The 25,264-nt window shown below is 46.7% G+C and overlaps 1 protein-coding gene across 1 annotated transcript in view; it reads right to left on the minus strand.

Moving 5' to 3' along the window:
* gucy1b1 (guanylate cyclase 1 soluble subunit beta 1) overlaps positions 1 to 25,264 on the minus strand; it is a 235,530-nt gene that overhangs the window by 37,361 nt on the left and 172,905 nt on the right. Inside the window, exon 6 of the mRNA XM_086010219.1 lies at positions 13,664 to 13,894. Coding sequence (XP_085866345.1) covers positions 13,664 to 13,894 — 231 coding nt within the window. The remainder of the gene's footprint in view (positions 1 to 13,663; positions 13,895 to 25,264) is intronic.

A 25,264-nucleotide genomic window follows, 5' to 3' on the forward strand; every position in this document is an offset into this window, starting at 1 on the left:
AACACATCCTGGTTGCATATTGCAGAGGAAGGCACAAGCAGGGATGTGGTCAGGAGGACCTGGGTGCAGTGTCGCAAACGTTTCAATGATCTCAGTAGATCACGAAATGTGAGAACAAAGCCACACTCACCTTCATCCTGCTGTGCCTCTCATCACATCCCCGTCACTCTGCCTTCCCTACTCCTGCACATTCTTACTCACACCAACTTACCTAGCACCTCCACCCATCCCTCTCTATCTACATTATCACATCCCCATCTCACTAGCCACCCCTCACACTCACCCTCATCCTAGTGCAATCATTCCAACTAACAAACAAGGGTAGGCATTTGGGTGTTTTGTCCAATGTTCATGTAAAGTTTCTGTTAGTGTGGTGTCAAACATTGAAATCTTCATTTTCAACACTTTGCATTCTTGGACAATTTGTGTGCACCTTTGGAAGTGGCTTAGTGAGTTACAGTGAATGATGAGACATAACGGTAACCCCCGCAATGGTGATGAGTGTAAAAGAAATGGCTTGGGGAATGTAAGGATGCTTTATGGTGTTGGTGTGGGGTGGTGCCAACCTGGCGCATCATGTGGCAGCCAGGGTGTACAGCGTTAAGTGAAGTAAATCTGGCCATGGTGAGGCCATCCCTGGCCTCCCAGGCAGCAATATGGTTGGGTGCTGATACCCTGTGTCCTGTGCAGCATCAGGTGATTGCGGAGAAGGTTCATGGTGTTGTTGTTGGTGCTGCTGGTGTTGAGGCTGATCAGGGTGGGATTCTGAGGACTGAGGTCAGAGAGTATAAAGGGCACCCATGCTGATGGAATAGATGGCAGGTGAAGTAGAGATGACAGAAGTGATCTGTCATTGGTGAGAGAGGTAATGAGGTCAGACTGGATGGAGACTTGTGTAAAGACTTGCAGCATGGTGAATCTGTTGTGGAAATGCAGTGAGGAAGAGCTTGTGGCTGAGGGATGATATCTCTGTAAGGTGAAAGCGTTTACTTGGCATTTGAAGCTGTCAACTCAACAGCTCCCACCTCAGCTTCACATACATGGTCCACGACCAGCGTGGAGCCCGTGGGCCAGCTGTCAAATGCAGAAGGTGATCTGAAATTCATTTTTAAGTGGCTCTAAACAAGCCACTAATTTCCTGAATTGGGTCCCCTGTTGTGAACCCGCCGCTGCGTGTTGGGTCTGCGCAGTGCTGAGAGACCCGACATTTGGTAAAGGCGTGTGGCAGCGGGTTGACAGCAGGATCCCGACCTGCTGGGGAAAAAAACACTTTCCACCTGACACGCCACCGATTGCGGCCACTGACCTCCTGCAACATCCAGCCCAACGTTTCAGTTCTGACGAAAGGTCATCGACCTGAAACGTTTACTGTCTCTCTCGACAGATGCTGCCTGACCTGCTGAGTATTTCCAGCATTTTCTGTTTTTAGTTTAACTTCGGTAGTGGGGAAGCGTTTAGAAACTGTAATCATTTTTTGTTTTTACTGCAGCGCACTTGTGCCTGGTGTCTCACACGTGCAGATCCCTCCTCTATGCTATCCTCTAAATTATGCGCAGTGTCAGTATCTGAGCTTGTGGCTGTGAGATCGAGTGATGGTGTGTCTTTATCTTCACTGTCTTCTTGCTATTCCTCCACTGCCTGGGCAGGTTGCATTTCCTGGGTATCTGAAAGGAAAAAGGGACAATGGTTGTGTTGTGATGAGGGGAGAGGAGAAAGTAAGAAGTGCATGCTTACACCATCAACAGCTTGTAAGTCAGAAGAGATTGTGGGATGAAGGAGAAGTGGGGAAGAGAAGGAGGATTAGGTATTTGGATACCCCCATCTTCAATGACTAAAGCCACAGCCTCAGCAATAGACCTTCCCATAATGGCCAGCACCATTTCCTCCATGGAGTTTAGAACATGCAGATGTGCCTCTCCCTCTCCGGTTAGTTCCTGCTGCCTCCGGTTTTGCACCACCTTCTCCTGTAAGAGAGAGGGAAGTGTGTCAGTGAGTGTTGTGCAATCTGTTTGGGTGATGTGGCTATCATGGTTAATTAGCTATCAGCGTGTACAAGCTGTGAGTTGTGGCTTTGAGGCTGCCAGCAGTGCTAAGTGTGTGAGGGCGAGGTAACGCATCTAAATGTGAGGTATGTGTTGTGTATGTAACCTGTTCCACCTTAAGAGAGCTTAAGCCTGTTCCACCTTAAGAGATGTACTACTTTCTCAGGCTGCTGTAGACGTAATACCGGGGGTGAACACACCGGTATATAAGCACTGTGCAGTAATCTTGTATTCAGTGTAGTCCCTACCTCCAACCAGTAAAGACCTGTTTTATTGTTACTGATTAAGTCTGAGTATTAATTACTTGAACAACTCACAGACTTAACACTGGCGACGAGTCAGGTTCTTACCCTGCGGCAGTTATTCCACGGCGGTTGAAGAGAGGTTTCAAACCTCACCACTCACCACCCCACTGGAAGCGACAGGCATTAGGACCCTGAAGCCTCCATCAGCTTGTGAACCGGAGTAGAAGACAGGACTGGGGAAGAGAGAGGTACAGGGCGATAGCGATCGGCAGATAAGGGCCGGGCCGCTTTGAAGTGAGGGGCGCAGCCGGGCCATCGATCGCAACCACCGATAAGGGCCGCACTCGGGCTGAAAGGCGCAGCGTCGGCAGACACTGAAGGCGCGAGAGCCGCGGTGAAAAGCGCGGGCCATCGATCGCGGCGGAGATAAGGGCCGCACTCGGGGCTGAAGGGAGACGGCGTCGGGGGACGGGTGAAGACCGCCAAGCGCGGGAAAACCGCCATTTTGTGGGCGGAGGACGACGGCAAGAGCGGGAAGCCGCAAAAAAAAAAAAATCTGAGAAATTGCAAATCTGATAAAGTACTACAATGCCTAAACACGGGAATATTAGCAACTTTGATAGTGACATCGAAGATTGGGCCATATATGTTGAAAGAGTAAAAAATTATTGTAAGGCCAATAAAATTCGTGACCAAGATAAAGCTCTAACATTATTAAATTTAATGGGTGCGAAGACATACGGGCAATTGAAACACCTGTTATCACCAGATGAACCGGCGGATAAGACGTTCGATGAGATTGTTACTGTCCTGAAAGATCATCTAAACCCCATGCCGCTGATGCTAGCGGAACGATTTAAATTTTACGACAGAAGGCAGCTACAGCATGAAAGCAATGTTGAATATTTGCTGGAATTGCGTAAATTAGCGAAATATTGCCAGTTTGGAACGGGACTGACAGATGCACTACGAGACAAATTTGTGTGTGGTTTATTTAAACAGGATACACAAAAGCGACTGCTCGAGGAGAATGAGCTGACGCTTGAGAAGGCGGTCACTATGGCAGCAGCACACGAAGCCGCAGCGAGAGGCACGGCAGTAATGCAGCTACGGTCACCGGAGCTCAGTGCACACAAATTGGGTGTGAGTTCTGTTAAATGTTATCGTTGTGGAAAGACAACGCATGATCAGAACCAGTGTTGGTTTAAAAACCAAGAATGCAGAACATGTGGTAAGCTTGGACATATAGCTAGAGTATGCAGGTCAGGGAAGAAGACCAGCAACAAGAAGTCACCGCAAGGGAAATACGCAAAGGTACACAAGGTGGCCGAACAGGAGTCCGATTCAGACGCTAGCAGTAATGAACTGGCTGGCTTAAGCAGTATTGAACTGGCTAGCTTAAGGGTACTCAACGTTGGTAAGGGTGCAGACCTCCAGACAATTTGGGTTACTCTTCAGATAGAAGGAGTCCAAGTAAAAATGGAATTGGACACTGGATCGGCATTGTCGGTCATGAATAAGAAAGATTACAGAAGGTTATTCCAACATATTCCCCTACAGGATACGGAGATTATATTGACAACCTACACGGGGCAAAGAGTGTACCCCATCGGGACAATAAAGGTTGCAGTGGCCAACAAGGGCGAAGGAAGTCAAATAATGGACATATATGTGCTACCGGAGGGAGGTCCACCACTACTAGGCCGGGAGTGGTTTAGAAACATAAATATGGACTGGCATTCGCTAAAAGCCATAAAGAGTGAGAACTCGGTGCAGATAATCAGCCCAGACTCTAGAACTGATGATGGTAAGACCAACCCATGTGCAAAAGACAAAGTTTCAGCACAGAATTCCACTGAGTAACAACAACATAGTTTAACAGAGAATTCTGAGTCTGTCAAGTCTACTGATATGCACATTTTTGAGGGACACTGGGCTCGAACTCAACTCCATTTCAAACTACAACAGCAATTAGAACAAATGATTCGCCGTTTTGAGCAAGAGATGAATGAAATAAAAAAGTTCTTTGTTACAGAGTGGGAGAATCTGGAAAGGCAACAGAAGCAACTGATGGAGAAAATGGAGCAGGAGCACACCAACCATCTGCGCGAGGAGGCCGAACGAATCAAAGCTGATTCAGGTTCTGAAGGTGCGTGCCATAATCTGGTGTCAGAAGAGTTAACGGTCAGCCAACTCCTTCATATGCTGAGGGACAAGACTCTGAAATGGGAAAAACTTGAACACGAGCTGCGATCTTCAAAGGAAAAGGGTTCGGAGCTCTCAAAAGTCATTGAGATGGCTGATGTGATGACACAGACTGAAACGACTGCAACAGAGCAGCCATTGGATGCCAAAAGTACGCTGACTCACGTCAATGTAGAACAACAGACCGCTGAAACAGCTGCTCCGGTAGAGGGATTGCATAGTCCGATCAATCAATCTCCAAAGGAAGTTGAAGTATTAAAATCACAAATGAGGTCACTAGTAAACGACTTGCTGAAAGCCCAGAAAAAGCTGGATGCAGAGGTACACATGAAGAAGTCTCTTCAGGAAAGATGTCTGGATTTGGAACAAGAGCTGGCTAACGTCCAGCTGGGTATGGAGGTACTGGTCTAGCTCAGGACGACACCGAATATTACCATGACCTGGTGGACGACACCGAATATTACGATGTCCTGTCCTGCCCAGCTTGTAACTTCGACTCCCAAAGTGCAGAAATCATGGAGGAGCACCAAAAGTCTACGGAACATCGGGAGAAGCTGGCTCTACGACGGAAACAGGAGGAAGAGAAGGAGGAACTGCGCATGCAGCTGGCAGCTGTGGCAGCTGACAATGGAGCCCAGAGAGTCTCCAAGAAGCAGAAAAGGAAAAGTAAAAACAGAAGATGACCCATCTGAACCATTATCACCTCTACCAGATCACACACGTGGTCCCTCCGAACGGAGCCAAATCAGTTCGGAAGTTCAAGCTGTTAAATCCATGAAAGGACTATTGAATGAGTAACGTGAACCGACTACACCACAGAGATTGAATCTGTGAACTGTTTTCCGCAGAGACTGAATCTGTGATATGTTACGTTAAACATGAAGTTATATATGTATATATGTTATTACGTTATGTTAAATGGGGGGATGACTATAAAGCTAAGAAGGGAGGAGTGTTGTGTATGTAACCTGTTCCACCTTAAGAGAGCTTAAGCCTGTTCCACCTTAAGAGATGTACTACTTTCTCAGGCTGCTGTAGACGTAATACCGGGGGTGAACACACCGGTATATAAGCACTGTGCAGTAATCTTGTATTCAGTGTAGTCCCTACCTCCAACCAGTAAAGACCTGTTTTATTGTTACTGATTAAGTCTGAGTATTAATTACTTGAACAACTCACAGACTTAACAGTATGAGTCCGGATTGATAAAGAATGTTGGTAGATGAGTGCTGGGGGTGTGGTGCACTAAGCAGTGGCGCAGTTGGCAGGATATGGCATTTGAAGATGCACTGACTGACATTGCCCACTTGTGTAAGATCATCAAACTTCTTCCTGCACTGCATTCATGTTCTTGGAGCTATACTCCTGATATTGACCTCCACGGCTATCTCTTGCCACTGCCTTCTGAGCAAGTACCTGGAGGGCCTACTGCCCCCCTGAGGATACAGGACATCCCTTCTCTATTCCAGCACTTCAACCAAGATCTCCAGCGCAGCGTCTGAAAACCTGGGGGCCTGCTCTCTCCCATGGTCAGCCATACTTCACTCTTTCCCAGGTCAGGTTCACTTGTAGAATGACTCCCACAGCACCAATTCCAGCCACAATTTTTTAAATTATTATTAATTCACAGGGGCCTAGAAATTCATTGTAGCCACTTTTGGGGCGGTAAAGTCGGGCGGCCGCTAAAGTTTGCGCCCGCCGCCAAATCGAGGCCACTTCTCCGATATTCATTAGCTTCGCCCTAAGAGTTTGCTCGAGCGCTAAAACTGGCGCTGGACGCCTCTCTTTAGGCGCTAAGCCGGAGATGCTGAGCGAGAGCGCCGAGGCCGGGCGCAGCGCAGGTGCGGCCATCTCGTGATTGACAGCAGACACCCTGGCGCCGGCCAGCTCTTAAGGGGGAAGGGTTGACTTGGTCCGCTGCCACGCCCTGGATAGTGGAGCCCTCCAGCTAGGCCTGAACACTGCTGCTGGACCCAAATAGCGCCTGAAGCCATGCAGAAGGCCCGTGAACGAGCGCAGCGCTTCTCAGAGCGTGATCTGAGTGTGCTGGTTGGTGGTGTGGAGAAGAGGCGCCATATTTTGTACCCGGACAATGGCAGGAAGGCGCCGGTCCGCGTCTACCTGAGAGCCTGGAGGCATGTCGCCAGCAAGGTGTCAGCCAACAGCGAGGTCCCCAGGACCGGTGTCCAATGCCGCAAAAAGTTTAATGACCTCACTCGGATTGTCAGGGTGAGTGCCCTTTCCAGTGACCTCCTCATCCTTGCATGTGCACCTCACATTATGGGCAAAGGGACCTGAAAGCCCTAATGGCCAGCCCTCATCCAGCAGCTATGGGACAGGCATGAACATCAATTGCACATTCTGCACTTAACACACTGGCCAGGCTATTCCACCATGGGAGGCAGTGCACACAAGATCAGGGCGACACACTGGCCAGGCTATTCCACCATGGGAGGCAGTGCACACAAGATCAGGGCGACACACTGTACTTAGAGGCCGTCCTTTCTCTTGCAGGCCAAGCTGGCCAATAATAAGAAGAGCCGGACTGCGACCGGGGTGGTCGACCCCAGATCCAGCCGCTCACCGAGCTGCAACATCGCGTGGAGCGCATCATGGGTGGCCGGGTGATTGGCCCCGTTGCATGTGGAGATGCCGACCCTGTTCTGGGCACCAATGGTAAGGACATCACCTTTTGGACCTCTCTCGTCCCACTTGCGCATCAGATCTACATCCTTTGCCACTGTCCAACCAATGCGCTGAATGCCACCACTCATGCATCCCTCGCTGACGCCCTCTCCTCACTCTAAAGCTACTCTTGTGCCTTCCTGCTTTCACATGGTGAGGAGGAGGTCCCTGAACTTGCCAGTGACAGCCCCTCAGAAGAGGAGGAGAAGGAGGAGCAAGAGGAAGGCGGCCCATCAGGGGAATCCCTCAGCCGCGGCAACCCATGCGAATGTAGGGGACACGTCTTCCCTGGAGGGGAGCGTGGCGGAAGTGTCGGAGGGGAGGGGAGCTCATGGGACCTGTGGCCTGCAGAAACGCGGGAGGGGGGTGGAAGCTCAGCGGCCTTCTCCCCAGAGGGGGGGAAGGGTCGGAGGGGAGTCCAATTGCTGGGCCCAGCGGCGTCCAGCAACGAAGGAAGGGTCGGCCAGCTCGGCGGCCTTCTCCCCAGAGGGAGAGTCCGGCCTCCAGTCCGGAGATGGTCTTCGCCGAGGAGATGGAACGCCTCGAGGACTTGTCCGCAGACTCGGAGCGCCGGCACACGGAGCTCATGGGGGTAGTGGCACGGTTGCCTGAGGCCATCGAGTCCCTCTCTCGGAGTGTCACCGACGTCGGGGCCTCACAGGCCATCAGTTTGGCGGAATTCGGGGCAGAGCAGGCATCGAGTCGGGCGGCATTCGGGGCAGCTCAGGCAGCGAGTGGGCAGCTGATCAGTGGTGCCGTGCAGTCACTGGGTGCTCTGATGAGGTCACTGAACAGGTCAACACGGGCACTCACTGCTGCCACACTCACTGTGTCAGCCAGGCATCGCCAGGGCACCCGGCGCGCTGCAGCAGCACAGCGGTCTGTCCCTCGGCAGATTGGTGCGCATGCTGCAGTGCTGGCCCGGGCGAGTGCCAGTGTCTCAGGCGACCAGCGAGCGCCTGCCATCCGCCAGCTTGCCCCCATTCCTCCAGCCGCCACTGCCACTCCCCCAGTGGAGCTGCCAGGAGCTGCTGCAGCGACTGATGCTGGCCAGCCACAGCTGCAGCATTCAACAGCCGCCCGCTCGACGGCCAGACCTCGACTAGGCCGACCCCCAAGGGCATCTGCCGTCACGACATGTGCCCCTCTGGAGCCTGCCCCCAGCCTTGCAGCAGCCAATGGCCTTACATTGAGGAGGAGCAGCAGGGCGGGCAGGGGCAACACAAAGATGGCCAAGGCATCGCCCTAGCGGGCCAAAAAGTCGAATGTGTGGCCAGTTGTGTTTGTTTTTTGAGGCCGAGAATTGGATGTTTGTTTTTTGAGGCCGAGAATTGGATGTTTGTTTTTTGAAGGCCGAGAATTGGATGTTTGTTTTTTGAAGGCCGAGAATTGGATGTTTGTTTTTTACGAAGGCCGAGGATGACGGCCATTTTAGTTGCACTGTTTTGTTAATCCTCTCCAGGTTGTGGGAGCGAGTAATGTGTTTGAGTGTTTTTTGGGGGTTTCGTCTGTTTTTGGATTTCATGTGGGAAGGGCCCTGAGTTTGTACAATAAAGCCTTTTATTTATTAACATTGTCCATGTTTGATCTTTGAAGTGTTTGTTGCCTTAACCGGCTGAGGGCTTGCGGAGCGGCTGCAATCATGTTCTTTCATTGGCACGAGCCATTCCCTGACAGGGGGCCTAGAAGTGACGTTCAATAAGCCGCCGACGGGCGGCCCTTGGACCTTGTGCCTCCCTCCTGGGCTGGTACTCCTCGTCCTCCTCCTCCTCATGCTCCTCCTCCTGAGGTGGTGGTCCAACGTGAGGTGGCAGTGCCCGAGTCCTGCGGATAGCCAGGTTGTGCAGCATGTAGCAAACGACGACGAATTGGGAGACTCGCTCCTGCGAATACTGGAGGGCTCCCCCGGAGCGATCCAGACAGCGGAACCGTTGCTTGAGGACGCCGATTGTTTGTTCTATGATGTTCCTAGTCGCTTGATGGCTCTCGTTGTATGCCTCTTCAGCAGGGGTCGTGGGTGCGCGGAGCGGGGTCATGAGCCAGGTACTCAAAGGATAGCCTTTGTCTCCAATAAGCCATCCTCTTGGGTGAGGCTGTGCCTGGAACATGTCAGCCACAGTTGTCTGTCGCAGGATAAAGGCATCGTGGCTGCTGCCTGGAAAGCGGGCATTGACAGCTAGGATGCGCTGCCTGTGGTCACACACCAGCTGTACGTTGAGGGAATGGTAGCCCTTCCGGTTGCGGTAATCCTCGGCATGCTCCAGAGGTGCCCGCAAAGCCACATGCGTGCAGTCAATGGCGCCCTGCACCATGGGGAAGCCCGCTATTCTTGCAAATCCCACTGCACGCTGCTGCTGCTTGTCCAGGATCATGGGGAAGGAGATGAATTGATGTCTCCTTCTGAAAAGGGCTTCGGTCACCTGGCGGATGCAGCAATGCACGGCAAACTGGGAGATGTTAGCGATGTCCCAAGCAGCGGATTGGAAGGGGCCGGTGGCATAGAAGTTGAGAGCCACCGTCACCTTCACTGCCACCGACAGGGACGTCCTGCGCATCAGCTGTGGCTGCAGATCTCTGTGAAGCAGCTGGCAGATGTCTGCAACCACCTCCCTTCGGAATCGCAGCCTCCTAACACACATCGAGGCAGACATGGTCAGATAGGAGGACTGCTGGCGGTATACCCTGGGTGGGTAAGGCCTCAGTTGGCGACGCCTGTTGCCCCCTCTGCGTCTAGCCAGGGCTGCCACTCTCTCACGGCGTCTGTAAGCCCTTCTGGCATAAGGCTGAAAGTCAGCGTTGGCACCCAATGCAGCCCCCATTATATGCTGGCAAACACTGAGCTCTCAATGAAGGCAAAGATAATTGCTAAGCTCTGGCCTGAGCCAAAAATACCTGTCCTAGTGTTGGTCCAAACCAGTAAGCTCTCCTCCTTGGTCTTTCTCCAAAAATCCGTTGCACAAGAGTGAATGCTGCAAAATGGCTGGCCTTTATAGTGCAGGGTAAGTGCCCTTTAATTAGCGCTCCCCGCGGCCCGCCTCGGCTGTGTACCGTTCCACTTCACAGGCGCACAATGGGCCGGCGCGAGTGAAGTTCCGGTTCGGGGCGCACAAAGGGCGTTGCACGACGAAATGACGTCATGATCTGCGCGCGCAGCAGGGCGCGCTAAGACTTTGCGCCGGCACTAAATGTGTACTGAAGTTGGGGCGAGGCGCAGATCGCGCTGCGCCCGGCCGCCCGCTAAGCGCCTAGCGCTCGAGATCTACTCCTCCTAAGGCGCTAACGGCTGGCGCGCCCAACTGAATTTCTAGGCCTGGATGTGTGCGTCACTGGAAATGCCAGCATTTATTGACATCCCTAACTGCCATGCTCAGTCATTTCAGAGGGCTGTTAAGAGTCAACCACATTGCTGTGCATCTGGAGTCGCACATAGGCCAGACAATTTACTTCCCTAAAGGACATTAGTAAAACAGATGGGTTTTTACGACAATCTGATAGTTTCATGGTTACCATTACTGATACTAGCTTTTTATTCCAGATTTATTTAAATAACTGAATTTAAATTCCACAGCTGCCATGGTGGGATTTGAACTCATGTTTCCAGATCATTAGTCGAGGCCTCTGCATTACTAGTCCAATAACATAACCACTGTGCTACCGTACCCTACACACAGTAATAAGGAGGTTGCGCGTCTCCACAGAGGCTTTAAAGAGCTGTCGCCACCTGCATTCAAGACCTGCATCCAGCTAGCACAGCAATACCTGTTGCAGTCAATGTCACTGCAGGTCTCAACTTCTTTGCTTTTATCTTCTTCTAGGCTACCGTAGGGATATTAGTAACATCAGTCAGTCTGCAGTTTATGCTTGGTTTATGCAGGTGGATAATGCCTTATTTACTAGAGCAAACAATTTCATCACTTTCCCCAGGGACAGCTGGAAGCAGGAGGATAGGCTCTGATGGCAGGATTCCCCCAAATCCAGGGCCTCATTGACTGAACTCCTGTCACCATAATGGCTCCTTCACACAAATGGCCCACATTCATGAAATTCAGCAACTGGTGTGTGTGATCACCCGAAATGCACCATACAGGTGTGTCAACTTTCCTAGCAGCTGCCACGATGCTTTTATCTTGCACCAATCCTCTATGGTCCTTGCTCCATGATAGATTAGAGTGCCAATACCATAGAAAGAAATAATTTGTATTTATATAGCATCTTTCCTAACCTTAAGACATTTCAAAGTGCTTTGCAGTCAATGAAGCACCTTTGAAGTGTAATGTAGGGAAGCACAGCAGCCACTTTCCCACAAACAGCAATGAGATTGATGGCCACATAATCTTTTTTGGCAATGTTGAGGGATAAATATTGGCCAAGATACAGGGAGAACTCCCCTGCTGTTCTTTGAATAGTGCCACGGGATCTTTTCTATCTACCTGAGAGGCCAGACAGGATCTCGGTTTAACAGCTCATCAGAAAGATGGCACCTTAAGTGAGTGGGCAAAACTATGGCAAATTAAGTTTAATGTGGGTAAGTGTGAGGTCATTCACTTTGGATGTAAGAAAAATAAATCAGAGTATTTTCTAAATGGTGAGAAACTAGGAACTGTAGAGGAGCAAATAGATTTGACAGTCCACATAGACAAATCACTAAAAGCTAGTGGACAGGAACAAAAAGCAAACAAGAGTGGCAATGGGTTAGTGTGTGCACTTTTGAAGGGATTTGAAGATGTGTGAGGCAGCTTAGCATAATGTGCATGCTGAGTGGAAGCAGCAGCAAATGTGATCAAGAGGAGGAAGTATTTGTGGGGTAAGCAGAATGAGGTACAGTGCAGTGTCCTGTTGTGACTGAAGGAGAGGAGTGTTGGTGGTAACGTACGATAGTCCAGGGCTTTACAGATAATAAGAGCGATGTGAAGGGGAGTCTTACTTTGGCAGGTCTGGTGAGGTTACTCTTTTTTCCTGCACTGCAGCCAGGTCCTTGAATCTATGATGCTGGCTGCTATTGACCTGCTCAGCCAACTCTCTCCATTGCTGCCATTTAACTTGACAGGTCACCCGTCGCCCCTTGGAGGGAAAGAGAATCTCCTTCCTGTTCCTCACTTCCTCCATGAGTACATCAACAAATGCATCTGAAAATCATGCTCCCTGCTGCTTCAATAACTTGCTTTACACTGTCCATGTTGGAGTTTGGAATGCTTTTCCAATGCTTCTTTTAAGGGAAATATTTAATAAATATTTGAAGTACAAAAAGATATAGGGCTATAGGGATAGAAAAGGGAAGTGGGATTAGTTTTGGATTGCTCTAGAAAAGAGCCAGCACAGACATGCTGGGCCAAATTGCCCCCTTCTGTACTATAAACCTCTTTGGTTCTATGGTAATGAGAGAAGGTTGTGTCTGAGCAAGATCTTAATTTTGGATCAGGAAACGATGGGTTGATGATGAAGCTCCCCAATGGGTTGATGATGAATTCACCATACAGTTTGAAACTAGGTTATACAAATGAGAAAGGTCCCATGCTCAATCACTGATTTCGCTCAACTTATTTGGGTTGGTAATAAGATATCTGCCAATTGTACAAATCCTAAGTCTTATTTATTTCCAGTGATGGTCACTGATTTCCTGAAAACTGCAACCGTTTCTGTTCGTACTGTAAAAATAAATGAACTTCTCTCTTCACCTCAGTGAATTTATCTTTCTCAAAAAAATGTATCTTTTTCCAATGATTTGTTTCTGTGATATTGTGGGTGTACTCTGAGTCTAAACACAGAAGGCAGAATTTTCAGAGGCCCCACCTCACCAGTAGGCCTTGCACGCAGCAAATAGCTTACCGGAAAAACATGGATGCAATGCCCTTTTTTTTCATCCAGCAATGTCAATGGAAGAGAACTAGTGGGCACTGCACCAGTGATTTTCCAATAAGCTGTCTGCTGCATATGAGACCCCACTAGGAAATTCTCCCAGGCATTGTAGAATTTGAGCTTTAGGGTTTACCATAAATTGTTGCTGGAATTGTTACATACTCTTTGAAATCTCTTACTGCAACCATTCTAGAATTTGTTCCCATGGAGAGATTATCTATTTAATGTCATATTATAGTTGCATACACCCCATTCATGTTATAATTAATAATGATAAAGTGTCACTGTTAATGGCCAAAATATAGATGGAATAGGGTAATTTTTCCGAGACTTTGCTCCCAGCACTGAGACTCGCATGATGGGAGCACAAATCGCTCTCCGGGTAGCGAGGTCAGTGCACCTGACTCACGGTGCTCCTGATTTTCAATAAATTGGATGAGCAGAAAATTGTGAGCACTGCAACTCTGGTGAACTGACATCTGTGCCTGATTCTCTGATCTGCACTCTGAGAGCGAGAGAGAGAATCCACACTGGGATCAGCATCCTCATAAAATGTAAGACTTCTTTGTTTGAACTGTTGTCAAGTTACACAGTCTGATAATTATCTTATGGTTGTTACTGAATACATACCTGTGGCAGCACACGATATATTGCATTCCCACACTGTGTTACCATAAACTCTCTATCAAACATAATGTGGAAAGGAAATGCCTTGCAGAAGGTGTATGGACTGATCCTGGAATCTTGGGTACTATTCTCCTCAAATCTATCGAGATCTTCGGAGAAAGCCTCTTCTTCTGAATCTTTCTGCTCAATCAAGAATTGAATATGGTCACACTCATCACTCTTTTGCTGGACCACCTAAAAATGCAAACAAATGGGATAAAACCATGGGTTTTAGGGTTGTTCTCTTCAGCCTCAAAGGTTTCTAAGAAGCTTCAATAAGAGGAAGCTATCTCCATAGTTGAGAATGTAATGCACTTCACTGTTCATTTTAAAACCTGATGCTCACCATCTCAATTATACTCACAATCTTTTTATCCCTTATAAAAGCCGTAATTTAAGCACACATTTATAAAGTGACCCTTCACCTTTTAATAAAGAGCACATGCTCATGCATAGAGATAAAAACACGTACTAAATGAGAACTTTGATTCAGTCTTCACTAAAGCAGTAGATTCTTGCACTGTCACAGTAACGGAGAAGGGGATAGAGAAATTGGATAGGATTAAAATAGATAAACAGGAGATACTTAAACAGTTGGCAGTGCTCAAAGTAGAAAAGTCACACGTTCCAGATGGGATGCATTCAAGGTTGATGAGGGAAGAAAGGGTGGAAATAACAGAGGCTCTGGCCACAATTTTTCAATCCTCCTTGGATATGGGAATGGTGCCAGAGAACTGGAGGGTTACAAATGTTACATCCCTGTTTAATAAAAAGGAGCAGGATAAACCCAGTAAAAACAGGCCAGTCAGTCTAATGGTAATGGTAGGAGACTTCTAGAGACCATAATCCAGGACAAATTTAATTGTCACTTGGAGAAACGCTAGATAATAAATGACAGCCAACACAAATTTGTTAAAGGCAAATCGTATCTGACAAACTTGATTGAGATTATCGATTAAATAACAGAGGGGGTTGATGAGGGTAGTGCTGTTAATGTTGTGTATAAAGTGCCACATAACAGACTTGTTAGCAAAATTGAAGTCCATGGCATAGGGAAAAGCAGATTAGAGAGTTAAATGCGTTGCTCAAAGAGTGGTGTGAGATAAATAGGTTTCGATTTATGGGGCACTGGCAACAGTACTGGGGAAAGAGGGAGCTGTTCCGTTAGGACTGATTCCACTTAAACCATGCTGGGACCAGTGTCTTGGCGAATCGAATAACTAGGGCAGTAGCCAAGGCTTTAGCCAAAAATGGGAGGGGGGGGTGTCAGGGGAAGGGAAATTCAGAAATCTAAAGTGAATAGTCAAGGCAATAGAAAAGTGTAGCGATTTGGGTAATTATAAGCAGAGTGTGACAGGAAGGGACAGAGTGTTTAACGGTAATAGTGCATCAGTGAATAAGGTGAAAGCAGGGAATTATGGTAAAAAGTTAAAATTAAAGGCTCTTTCACAGAATCACAGAAACCCCACAGTGCAGATAGAGGCCATTTCGGCCCATCGAGCCTGCACCGACACATATCCCACCCGATCCCCGTAACCCCACGTATTTAATCCCCCTAACACTAAGGGTCAATTTATCATAGCCAATCAACCTAACTCGCACATCTTTGGACTGTGGGAGGAAACCGGAGCACCTGGAGAAAACCCACACAAACACGGGGAGAATGTGCAAACTCCACACAGACAGTCGCCCGAGGCCAGATTCGAACCCGGGTCCCTGGCGCTGTGAGGTAACAGTGCTAACCACTATGCCACCATGCTTTGTCGGAATGCATGAAGCATTTGTAACAAGATAGATGAATTAGTGGCACAAACAGAGATAAATGGCTTTGATCTAATAGCCATTACAGAGAGGTGGTTGCAAGGTGACCAAGGTTGGGAACTAAATATTCCAGGGCACTTGACATTTCGAAAAGACAGGCAGAATGGAAAAGGGGAGTTGGGGTGTGGCCCTGATAATAAAGGATGACATAAGAATAGATCTTGGCTCAGAGGATCAGGAAGTAGAATCAGTATGGGTGGAGATAAGTAATAACAAGGGGCAGAAAACACTGGTGGGAGTAGTTTATAGCCCCCCCAACAGTGGTTATATCGCTGAACAATCAACAAATAATAGGGATGTGTAACAAAGGTAATACAATAATCATGGGGGACTATAATCTTTATATAGACTGAGCAAATCAAATTGGCAAAGATAGTCTGGAGGACGAGTTCATGGAATGTATTTGAGACAGTTTCCTAGAACAATGCGTCGTGGAACCAACAAGGGAACAGGCTAGTTTAGATCTTGTACTGTGTAATGAGACAGGGTTAATTTGTAATCTCATAGTAAAGGACCCTCTGGCGAAGAGTGATCATAATATGATAGAATTTCACATTGGGTTTGAGAGTGAAACACTTCAGACAAAACTAGAGTCTTAAACTTAAAGACACAAAGGCATTACCAAAAATAGTGGGGAACCAAGGGGCTAATAAGAGTGAGGAACTGACTAATATCAGTAGAAGAAAAGTATTTGAGAAACTAATGGGACTAAAAGCTGGCAAATCCCCTGGACCTGATGGCCTATATCCTAGGGTTCTAAAACAGGTGGCTCCAGAGATAGTGGATGCATTGGTTGTGATCTTCCAAAATTCCCTAGATTCTGAAACAGTCCCAGTGGATTGGAAGGTAGCAATTGTAACCCTGCTATTCAAGAAATGAGGGAAGAGAGAAAGCAGGGAACTATCGGCCAATCGTTGGGAAAATGCTGGAATCCATTATCAAGGAAGTGGTAACAGGGCATGTAGAAAAATATAGGATTAGGCAGCGTCAACATGGTTTTATGAAAGGGAAATCATGTTTAACATATTTATTAGAGTTCTTTGAGCATGTAAATAGCAGGGTAGATAAAGGGGAACCAGTAAATGTAGTATATTTGGATTTCCAAAAGGCATTTGACAAGGTGCCACATAAAAGGTTGCTACGCAAGATAAGGGCTCATGGGGTTGGGGGTAATATATTAGCATGAATAGAGGATTGGTTAACGGACAGAAGACAAAGAGTAGGGATAAGTGGGTTATTTTCTGGTTGGCAGGCTGTAACTAGTGGGGTGCCACAAGGATCAGTGCTTGGGTCTCAGCTATTTACAATTTATATTAATGACTTAGTTGAAGGGACCAAGTGCAATGTATCCAAGTTTGCAGACAATCCAAAGCTAGGTGGGAAAGTAAGCTAGGAGGAGGACACAAAGTGCCTGCAAAGGGATATAGACAGATTAAGTGAGTGGGCAATAAGTTGGCCGAAGGAGTATAATTTGGGTAAATGTGAGGTTATTCACTTTGGTAGGAAGAATAGAAAAACAGAATAATGTTTAAATGGTGAGAAACGATTAAATGTTGATGTTCAGAGGAATTTAGGTGTCCTCGTACAGGAAACACAGAATGTTAGCATGCAGGTACAGCAAGCAATTACAAAGGCAAATGGCATGTTGGCCTTTATTGCAAGGGGGTTCGCGTACAAGAGTAAGGAAGTCTTGCTACAATTGTACAGGGCTTTGTACATCTGGAATACTGTGCACAGTTTTGGTCTCCTTATCTGAGGAAGGATATACTTGCCTTAGAGATGATGCAACAATTGTTCACTAGATTGATTCCTGGGATGAGAGGGTTGTCCTATGAGGAGAGATTGAATAGATTGTGCCTATACTCTCATATAAGATTCTGAGGCTGATTGACAGGGTAGATGCTGCAAAGTTGTTTCCCCTGGCTGGAGAGTCTAGGACTAGGGGGCATAGTTTCCAGATAAGGGGTTGGCCATTTAAGACTAAGATGAGGAGGAATTTCTTCACTCAGAGTGTTGTTAATATTTGGAATTCTCTACCACAAAGGGCTGTGGATGCTGAATTGCTCAGTATATTCAAAGCTGAGATAGATAGATTTTTGGACTCTAGGGGAATCAAGGAATGTGGAGATCAGGCGGGAAAGTGGAGTTAAGGTTGAAGATCAGCCATGAACTTATTAAATGGTGGAGCAGACTCGAGGGGATATATGGCCTACACCTGCTGCTAATTCTTATGTTCTTATGGGATTAAAGGGGTTGTGGCAGCATGGATTCAAAATTGGCTGCAAGACAGCAAGCAGAGAATAGTGATCAACGGTTGTTTTTCAGGCTGGGTAGAAGTATAGAGTGGTGTTCTCCAGCATTCGGTATTAAGACCATTACTCTTTTTAATATATGTTAATGACCTTTAGGGGGTCTAATTTCAATGTTCGCAGATGACATAAAGTTTGGAAATATAGTAAACAGTGAGGAGGATAGGAGCATACTTCAGGAGGACATTGACAGATGTGCATATGGAATTCTGGGATTTCTAAACAAAGGCATAGAGTGCAAAAGCAAAGAAGTTATGCTAAACATTTATCAATCACTGGTTAGGCCTTAGCTAGCGTATTGTGTTCATTCTGGGCACCACTTTAGGAAGCGTGTCAAGGCCTTGGAGAGGGTGCAGAGGAGATTTACCAGAATGGTATCAGGGATGAGGGTCTTCAGTTTATGGAGAGACTGGAGAAGCTGGGATTGTTCTCCTTATAGCAGAGAAGGTTAAGGGAAGATTTAAGAGAAACTTTCAAAATTATAAGGGGTTTTGATACAGTAGATAGGGAGAAACTGTTTCCACTGGCAGGAGGATCAGTAACTAGAGGACATAGAATCAAGATCATTGGCAAAAAAGCTGGGGCGGGAGTAAGGGGAAGATGAGGAGAATTCCTTTTTACGCAGTGAGTTGTTATAATCTGGAATGCACTACCTGAAGGGCAGTGGATGCAGATTTAATAGTAACTTTCAGAAGAGAATTGGATATATGCTTAAAGAGGAAAAAATTGCTGGGCTATGGGGAAGAGAAGTAGAATGGGACTAATTAGATAGCTCTTTCAAAGAGCCAGCACAGCCACGATGGGCCAAAAGATACTTTCTGTGCTGTATGATTCTATAATGAAACTTGCTGCTGTGCAATCGGTAAGCATTAAGAATATTTGATTTTAAAAAAGCAACCGATCCAGGATGTGCTTATGAGTTGATCATAGAGAGCCAGCATAGGGTAAATCATGTCTAACGGACCTAGTTGAATTTTTTGAGGAGGTAAATAATGTGGTATATAAGGGATTGTCGACGGATGTTGTTTATATGGACTTCCAGAAGGCACTTCACAAGGTACCACAAAAGAGGCTGTTAACAAAAATGAGAGCATATGGAATTAGAGGCAACCTATTGGCTTGGAAAGGGAATCGGTTCGGATCAGAGAGTAGGGATAATGGGCATGTACTCAGGATGTGACTAATGGCGTCCCCCAGGGATCTATACTGAGGCCTCAGCTTTTCACGACATTTATAAATGACTTGGATGAAGGAATAGAGAGCTGTATATCTAAGTTTGGTGATGACACTAAGTTAGGTGGCATAGTAAATAGTGTGGATGGGAGCAGAAAGTTGCAAAGGGACATTGATAGATTAAATGCGTGGGCAAAACTGTAGCAGATGGAGTTCTAGGTATGAGGTCATCCACTTTGGATCGGAGTATTTTCTAAATGGCAAGAGGCGAGGAACTGTGGAGGAGCAGAGAGATTTAGGGGTCCAAGTACAGAAATCACTGAAAGCTAGTCGACAGGTACGGAGAATAATCACAAAGGCAAATGGGATGTTGGCCTTTATCTCAAGGGGACTGGAACACAAAGGGGTAGAAGTTATGTTACAGCTATACAGAGCTCTGGTTAGACCCCATCTGGAGTACTGCACTCAGTTCTGGGCACTGCACCCCAGGAAGGGTATAGTGGCCTTGGAGAGGGTACAGCACAGATTCACCAGAATGATACCAGGGCTAAAAGGGTTAAATTATGAGGACAGGTTGCATAGACTAGACTTGTACTCCCTTAAACATAGAAGATTAAGGTGTGATCTAATTGAGGTGTTTAAGATGATTAAAGGTTTGATAGGAGAACTATTTCCTCTGGTGGGGGCATCCAGAACAAGGGGGCATAATCTTAAAATTAGAGCTAGGCCGTTCAGGAGTGATGTAAGAAAGCACTTATTCACACAAAAGATAGTGGAAATCTGGATCTATCTCTCCAAAAAGCTGTTGAGGCTGGGTTAATTGAAAATTTCAAAACTGAGATTGATAGATTTTTGCTCGGCAAGGGTATTAAGCGTTACAGAGCCAAGGCGGGTAGTTGGAGTTAAGATACAGATCAGCCACGATCTAGCTGAATGGCAGAACAGGCTCGAGGGGCTGAATGGCCGACTCCTGTTCCTATGTTCCTATGTTTTATCTCATTTGATGAAACTGAACCTATGTACCTGTAAAAAGGGGAAAAGAACCAGTACAAATAATTATAAATGAACATTCACAAAAGTGCAACAACCATCCACTAGCACTTCAATGATAATTTAATCATGCTAAGCACAGTTCAACTAAATTGTAAAAATACAGAAGTTGGTTAACAATTTTATAGACTGTGTAAAACATGGGCAGCATAAAATACCACTGTGATTTTCAAATAGAACCAGTAAAAGAAAAGCATAATTTTCAAGAATCATAGAATGGTACAGCACAGAAAGAGGCCACTTGGCAAATTGAGTCTGTGCCAGCTCTTTCGAAGAACAATTCAGTTAGTCCACACCCACACTCTTTCCCCATATCCCTGCAATTTTTTCTCCTTCAAGTATTTATCCAATTCCCTTTTGAAGGCTACTATTGAATCTGTTTTTGCCACCCTATCAGGCAGTGCATTCCAAATCCAAACCGCTCGTTCCGTAAGAAAGTCTTTCCTCATATCATCTCTGCTTCTTTTGCCAATCACCTTAAATCTGTGCCCTCGCATTATTGACCCTTCAGCCATTGGAAACAGTTTCTCTTTATTTACCCCATATTTAAATCCTTCATGATTTTAAACACCGCTATCAAATCTCCTGTTCGCCTTCTTTAATTAAAACGTAAGCTTTAATTAATTAAATAAATAAAACAAGGTTATATAGAGATGGCAGTGCAGGTGGTGTGCCGCAACTGCAGCATGTGGGAGTTTGTGGAGAGCATCGCTATCCCGGACGACCACGTCTGCAGTAAGTGTCTGCATTTCGAGGAACTTCAGGTGGAATCTGAGACATCAGGGAGGGGGAGAGTTACCTAGGCACTTTGATCCAGGAGGCAGTCACACTCTTTAGGTTAGGTAGTGGCACAGGTCCAGTTAGTGGTCAGGGACAGGAGGGTGTGACTGCAACTCAGACAATTAAGGGGACCCCAGGTGTAGTGCTGGAGGAGCCTTGGCCTTTGCCCTTATCCAACAGGTACAAGGCTCTTGCTGCATGTGTGACTGAGAGCAAAGTCTGCAGGGTGAGAAACTGACCACGACACTGTGGTACAGGAGGCCAATCAAGTGGGGGGAGTGAAAAGGAATGTTGTAGTAGTAGAGGACAGTATAATCAGGGAGATAGATACTGTTCTCTGCAGCTGCAACCGGGAGTTCCGATGCCAGGGATAAGGATATCTCCTCGCGGCTGGAGAATAACTTGGAGTGGGAGGGGGAGGATCCAGTTGCCGTGGTCCACGTAGGAACCAAGGACATAGGTAGAACTAGGAATGAGGTTCTGCTGAGTGAGTTTAAGAAGCTAGGGCCAAAATTAAAACGCAGAAACTCACAGGTAATAACCTTTGGATTGTTACCTGACCAACGCGCAAATTGGCATAGGGACAAACAGATTAGAAAGTTAAATGCGTGGCTGAAAAAGTGGTGTGGGAGGCAGGGGCTTCAATTCATGGGGCACTGGCACCAGTAGTGGGGAAAGAGGGAGCTGTTCCTTTGGGGTGGGCTCCACTTAAACCGGGCTGTAATCAGTGTCCTGGCGAATTGAATAGCTAGGGCAGTAGATAGGGCTTTAAACTAAGGAAGTTGGGGAGGGGGTGGTGGGGGGAATCAGGAAAGGTTAAATTCAGAAGCAGTAAGAGAAATGTCAAGGCTGTAGAGCAGAGTAGTGCTTTGGATAAAAATAAGCAGAATGGGTCAGAGAGGGACAGAGAGCTTAACAAAGGCATTGTGAGATTTAGCTCATTTCCTCATTAATTTACTCACTGATTTGCTTATTAATACTTACTTTAGTTAAACACACATACATGTAATCATAATTAGCCCACAAAGCAAAATAACCAATCAGAACCAGCTTAGCAGCAAGGGTAGATGGGAAAATAAGCTAACACGACTGACTTTAATAAAGAACACACACATCTTATCAGCATAGACAATAGAGCATTGAAATTGAACTGTATAGTGCAACCTTGGAAAGCATGAGGCTTTGGAAGTTTGAAAATACCAAGGCACAGATAGCCTACGATCTGTACAGCAGCAGAAACTTGACTGATAAGGTAGCAAAACAGACAGATAAGGAAGGGGACTGCGTAGAACGTAAAAAACTGAATGCTTTTTAAAATAACTTAGCTACTGTGGGAGACCACACAAGAATGAACCTGAGTAAGGTCAGGAGACACAGGAGGCCCTATGGAAAGAAAGAAGAAGGTTAAGTGTAAGTCAATGATTGGTTAAGTAAGACTCCATGGGGGAGAAATTCCGTTGGTTAGCGCCTCCCGTTAGCGTCTGGGGGGGAGCACTAACGGGGCGCTAAGGGGTTAGCGACCGGGCGTGGCGAATTCAGCGGCACTTCAGTGCAGGTTTAGCACTGGCGCTAACTCTTAGCGCCTGGACCTCTACCGCCTGGGAGCTTGTGATGTCATAAAGTGCGCAGCGTCTTGTTATCATCCCGGATGTGAAATTGCCTCCCGCCCCCTGCTGTATCGCAGGGCGTGAACAACGGCAGGAAGGGGAGGCATTGTCAACTCAGCTGGCTGTTTGTGGAGCACTAATTAAAGGGAATGGTTTTCAGGTAGGTCATCCTTTATTATTTGCGCCAGTCTGGTGCCTGCTCAAAATTTTTGATGTTTCATTGCTGCAAGATGTCCAAACCCTCCACTTTGAGAGAGTGTTTGGGGCTGTAATGGCAGTCGTGTAGGTCGCCTGGCAACACAGAACTGCCGACAGGTAAGTTGTGCACCATCATTGGCCCTTCCCGTTAAGCGAGGGAAGCAGTCTCTGATGCCGTTAACAATGCACTCTAAATGGTTCGGTGCTCTGCCACTACTGCCCTGCTCTCAGACTTTAGCATCCTAATAGAAGTGGTTAGCACTTACTTTAGTGCTCCACTTCCCTCTTGGAGCGCTAAAGCTGAATTTCCCAGGAGGAGAGAGTCATTAGCACCTGGCGCTACTTTTTCTAATTGGGGTGCTACGGAATTTCTAGCCCATGAGGTTTGAATGGAAAGAAAATGTATAAAAAGGAGATCCCAGGAAGGGGTAATTGCAAAAGACTGGGGCCTAACACCTAGAAGCAAGAATAACGGACCCAGAGGACCATGTCAGAGGGTGCAGACAATCCCTACCGCGACTTTTACCCAAGGCGTAATGGGGTACTATGACTATGCTTTGTTACCACTGCTTAAGACACCGTATAAGATGTTGATCCTCGCTTGTACTGAGTAAAATGAGGAAACAAAGTTTTAATCTCTGCTACCAATGAGGTCAACGTCATATCTTTTGGAATCATAGAAACATACATAGAAGATAGGAGCAGATAGGAGCAGGAGTAGGCCATTCGGCCCCTCGAGCCTGCTCCGCCATTCAATGCGATCATGGCTAATCATCCAAATTCAGTACACTGTCCCTGCTTTCTCCCCATATCCCTTGACTCCTTCTTGAATATATTTAATGAATTGGCCTCTACTGCCTTTTGTGGTAGAGAATTCCACAAGTTCACCACTCTCTGGGTGAAGAAATTCCTCCTCATTTCTGACCTAAATGGCTTACCCCTTATCCTTAGACTGTGACCCCTGATTCTGGACTCCCCGACCATCGGGAACATCCTTCCTGCATCTAGTCTGTCTAGTCCTGTCAGAATTTTATAAGTTTCAATGAGATCCCTTCTCATTCTTCTAAACTCCAGCGAGTATAAGCCCAATCGACCCAATTTCTCCTCATACGTCATTCCTGCCATCCCAGGTATCAGCCTGGTGAATCTTCGCTGAACTCCTTCCATGGCAAGAACATCCTTCCTCAGATAAGGCGACCAAAACTGCACACAATACTCATGTGGTCTCACCAAGGCCCTGTACAACTGCAGCAAGACATCCTTGCTCCTGTACTCAAACCCTCTCGCTATGAAGGCCAACATACCATTTGCCTTCTTAACCGCCTGCTGCACCTGCATGCTTACCTTCAGCGACTGGTGCACAAGGACACCCAGGTCTCGTTGCACTTCCCCTTCTCCCAATCTATTGCCATTCAGATAATAATCTGCCTTCCTGTTTTTGACACTAAAGTGGATAACCTCACAAATCAAAGATCTCACAAAGAGATTAGGGAGAAATAGAAAAAAACTTAAGCTAAAGGCACTACATCTGAATGCGCACAGCATTCACAACAAAGTAGATTAATTAATAACAGAGAAATAAATGGGTTTGATCGAATAGTCATTATGGAGATGTAGTTGCAGAGTGACCAAGGTTGGGAACTAAATATTCCAGGAGACTTAACTTTTAGAAGAGCAGAATGGAAAAGCAGGAGGGGTAGCCTGGATAATAAAGGATGGGATAAAGACAATAAAGAGAAAAGATTTTGGCTTGGAAAAACAAGATGTAGAATCACTTTGGATGGAGCCAAGAAACAACATGGGGCAGAAAACACTGGTGGGAGTAGTTTATACTGTAGTTGTACTGTCAGGCACAGTATAAATCAGGAAATTAGAGGTGCATGTAACAAGAGTAATAAAATAATCATGGGAAGCTTTTCATATAGACTGGGCAAACCAAATTTGCAGTAGTAATTCGGAGGACAAGTTCATGGAATGCATTCAAGGTAGTTTTCTATATCAGTATGTCTACTGGAATTTTTTGAGGATGTAACTTGTAGAATAGATAAGGGAGAACCAGTGGATGTGGTGTATTTGGACTTTCAGAAGGCTTTCGATAAGGTCCCGCATAAGAGATTAGCATGCAAGTTAAAGCACATGGGATTGGGGTTAAGGTACTGACTTGGATAGAGAACTGGTTGGCAGACAGGAAGCAGAGTTGTAATAAACGGCTCTTTTTCCGAGTGGCAGGCAATGACTAGTGGGGTACCGCTGGGATCGGTGCTAGGACCCCAGTTAGTCACAATATATATTAATGATCTAGATAAGGGAACATAGAAACATAGAAGATAGGAGCAGGAGTAGGCCATTCGGCCCCTCGAGCCTGCTCCGCCATTCAATGAGATCATGGCTGATCATCCAAATTCAGCACCCTGTCCCTGCTTTCTCCCCATATCCCTTGACTCCTTCTTGAATATATTTAATGAATTGGCCTCTACTGCCTTCTGTGGTAGAGAATTCCACAGGTTCACCACTCTCTGGGTGAAGAAATTCCTCCTCATTTCTGTCCTAAATGGCTTACCCCTTATCCTTAGACTGTGACCCCTGATTCTGGACTCCCCGACCATCGGGAACATCCTTCCTGCATC

The sequence above is a fragment of the Somniosus microcephalus genome, chromosome 2 (assembly GCF_052327205.1).
Source record: "Somniosus microcephalus isolate GS21.2 chromosome 2, FLI_Smic_1.0, whole genome shotgun sequence".
Lineage (NCBI taxonomy): Eukaryota > Metazoa > Chordata > Chondrichthyes > Squaliformes > Somniosidae > Somniosus > Somniosus microcephalus.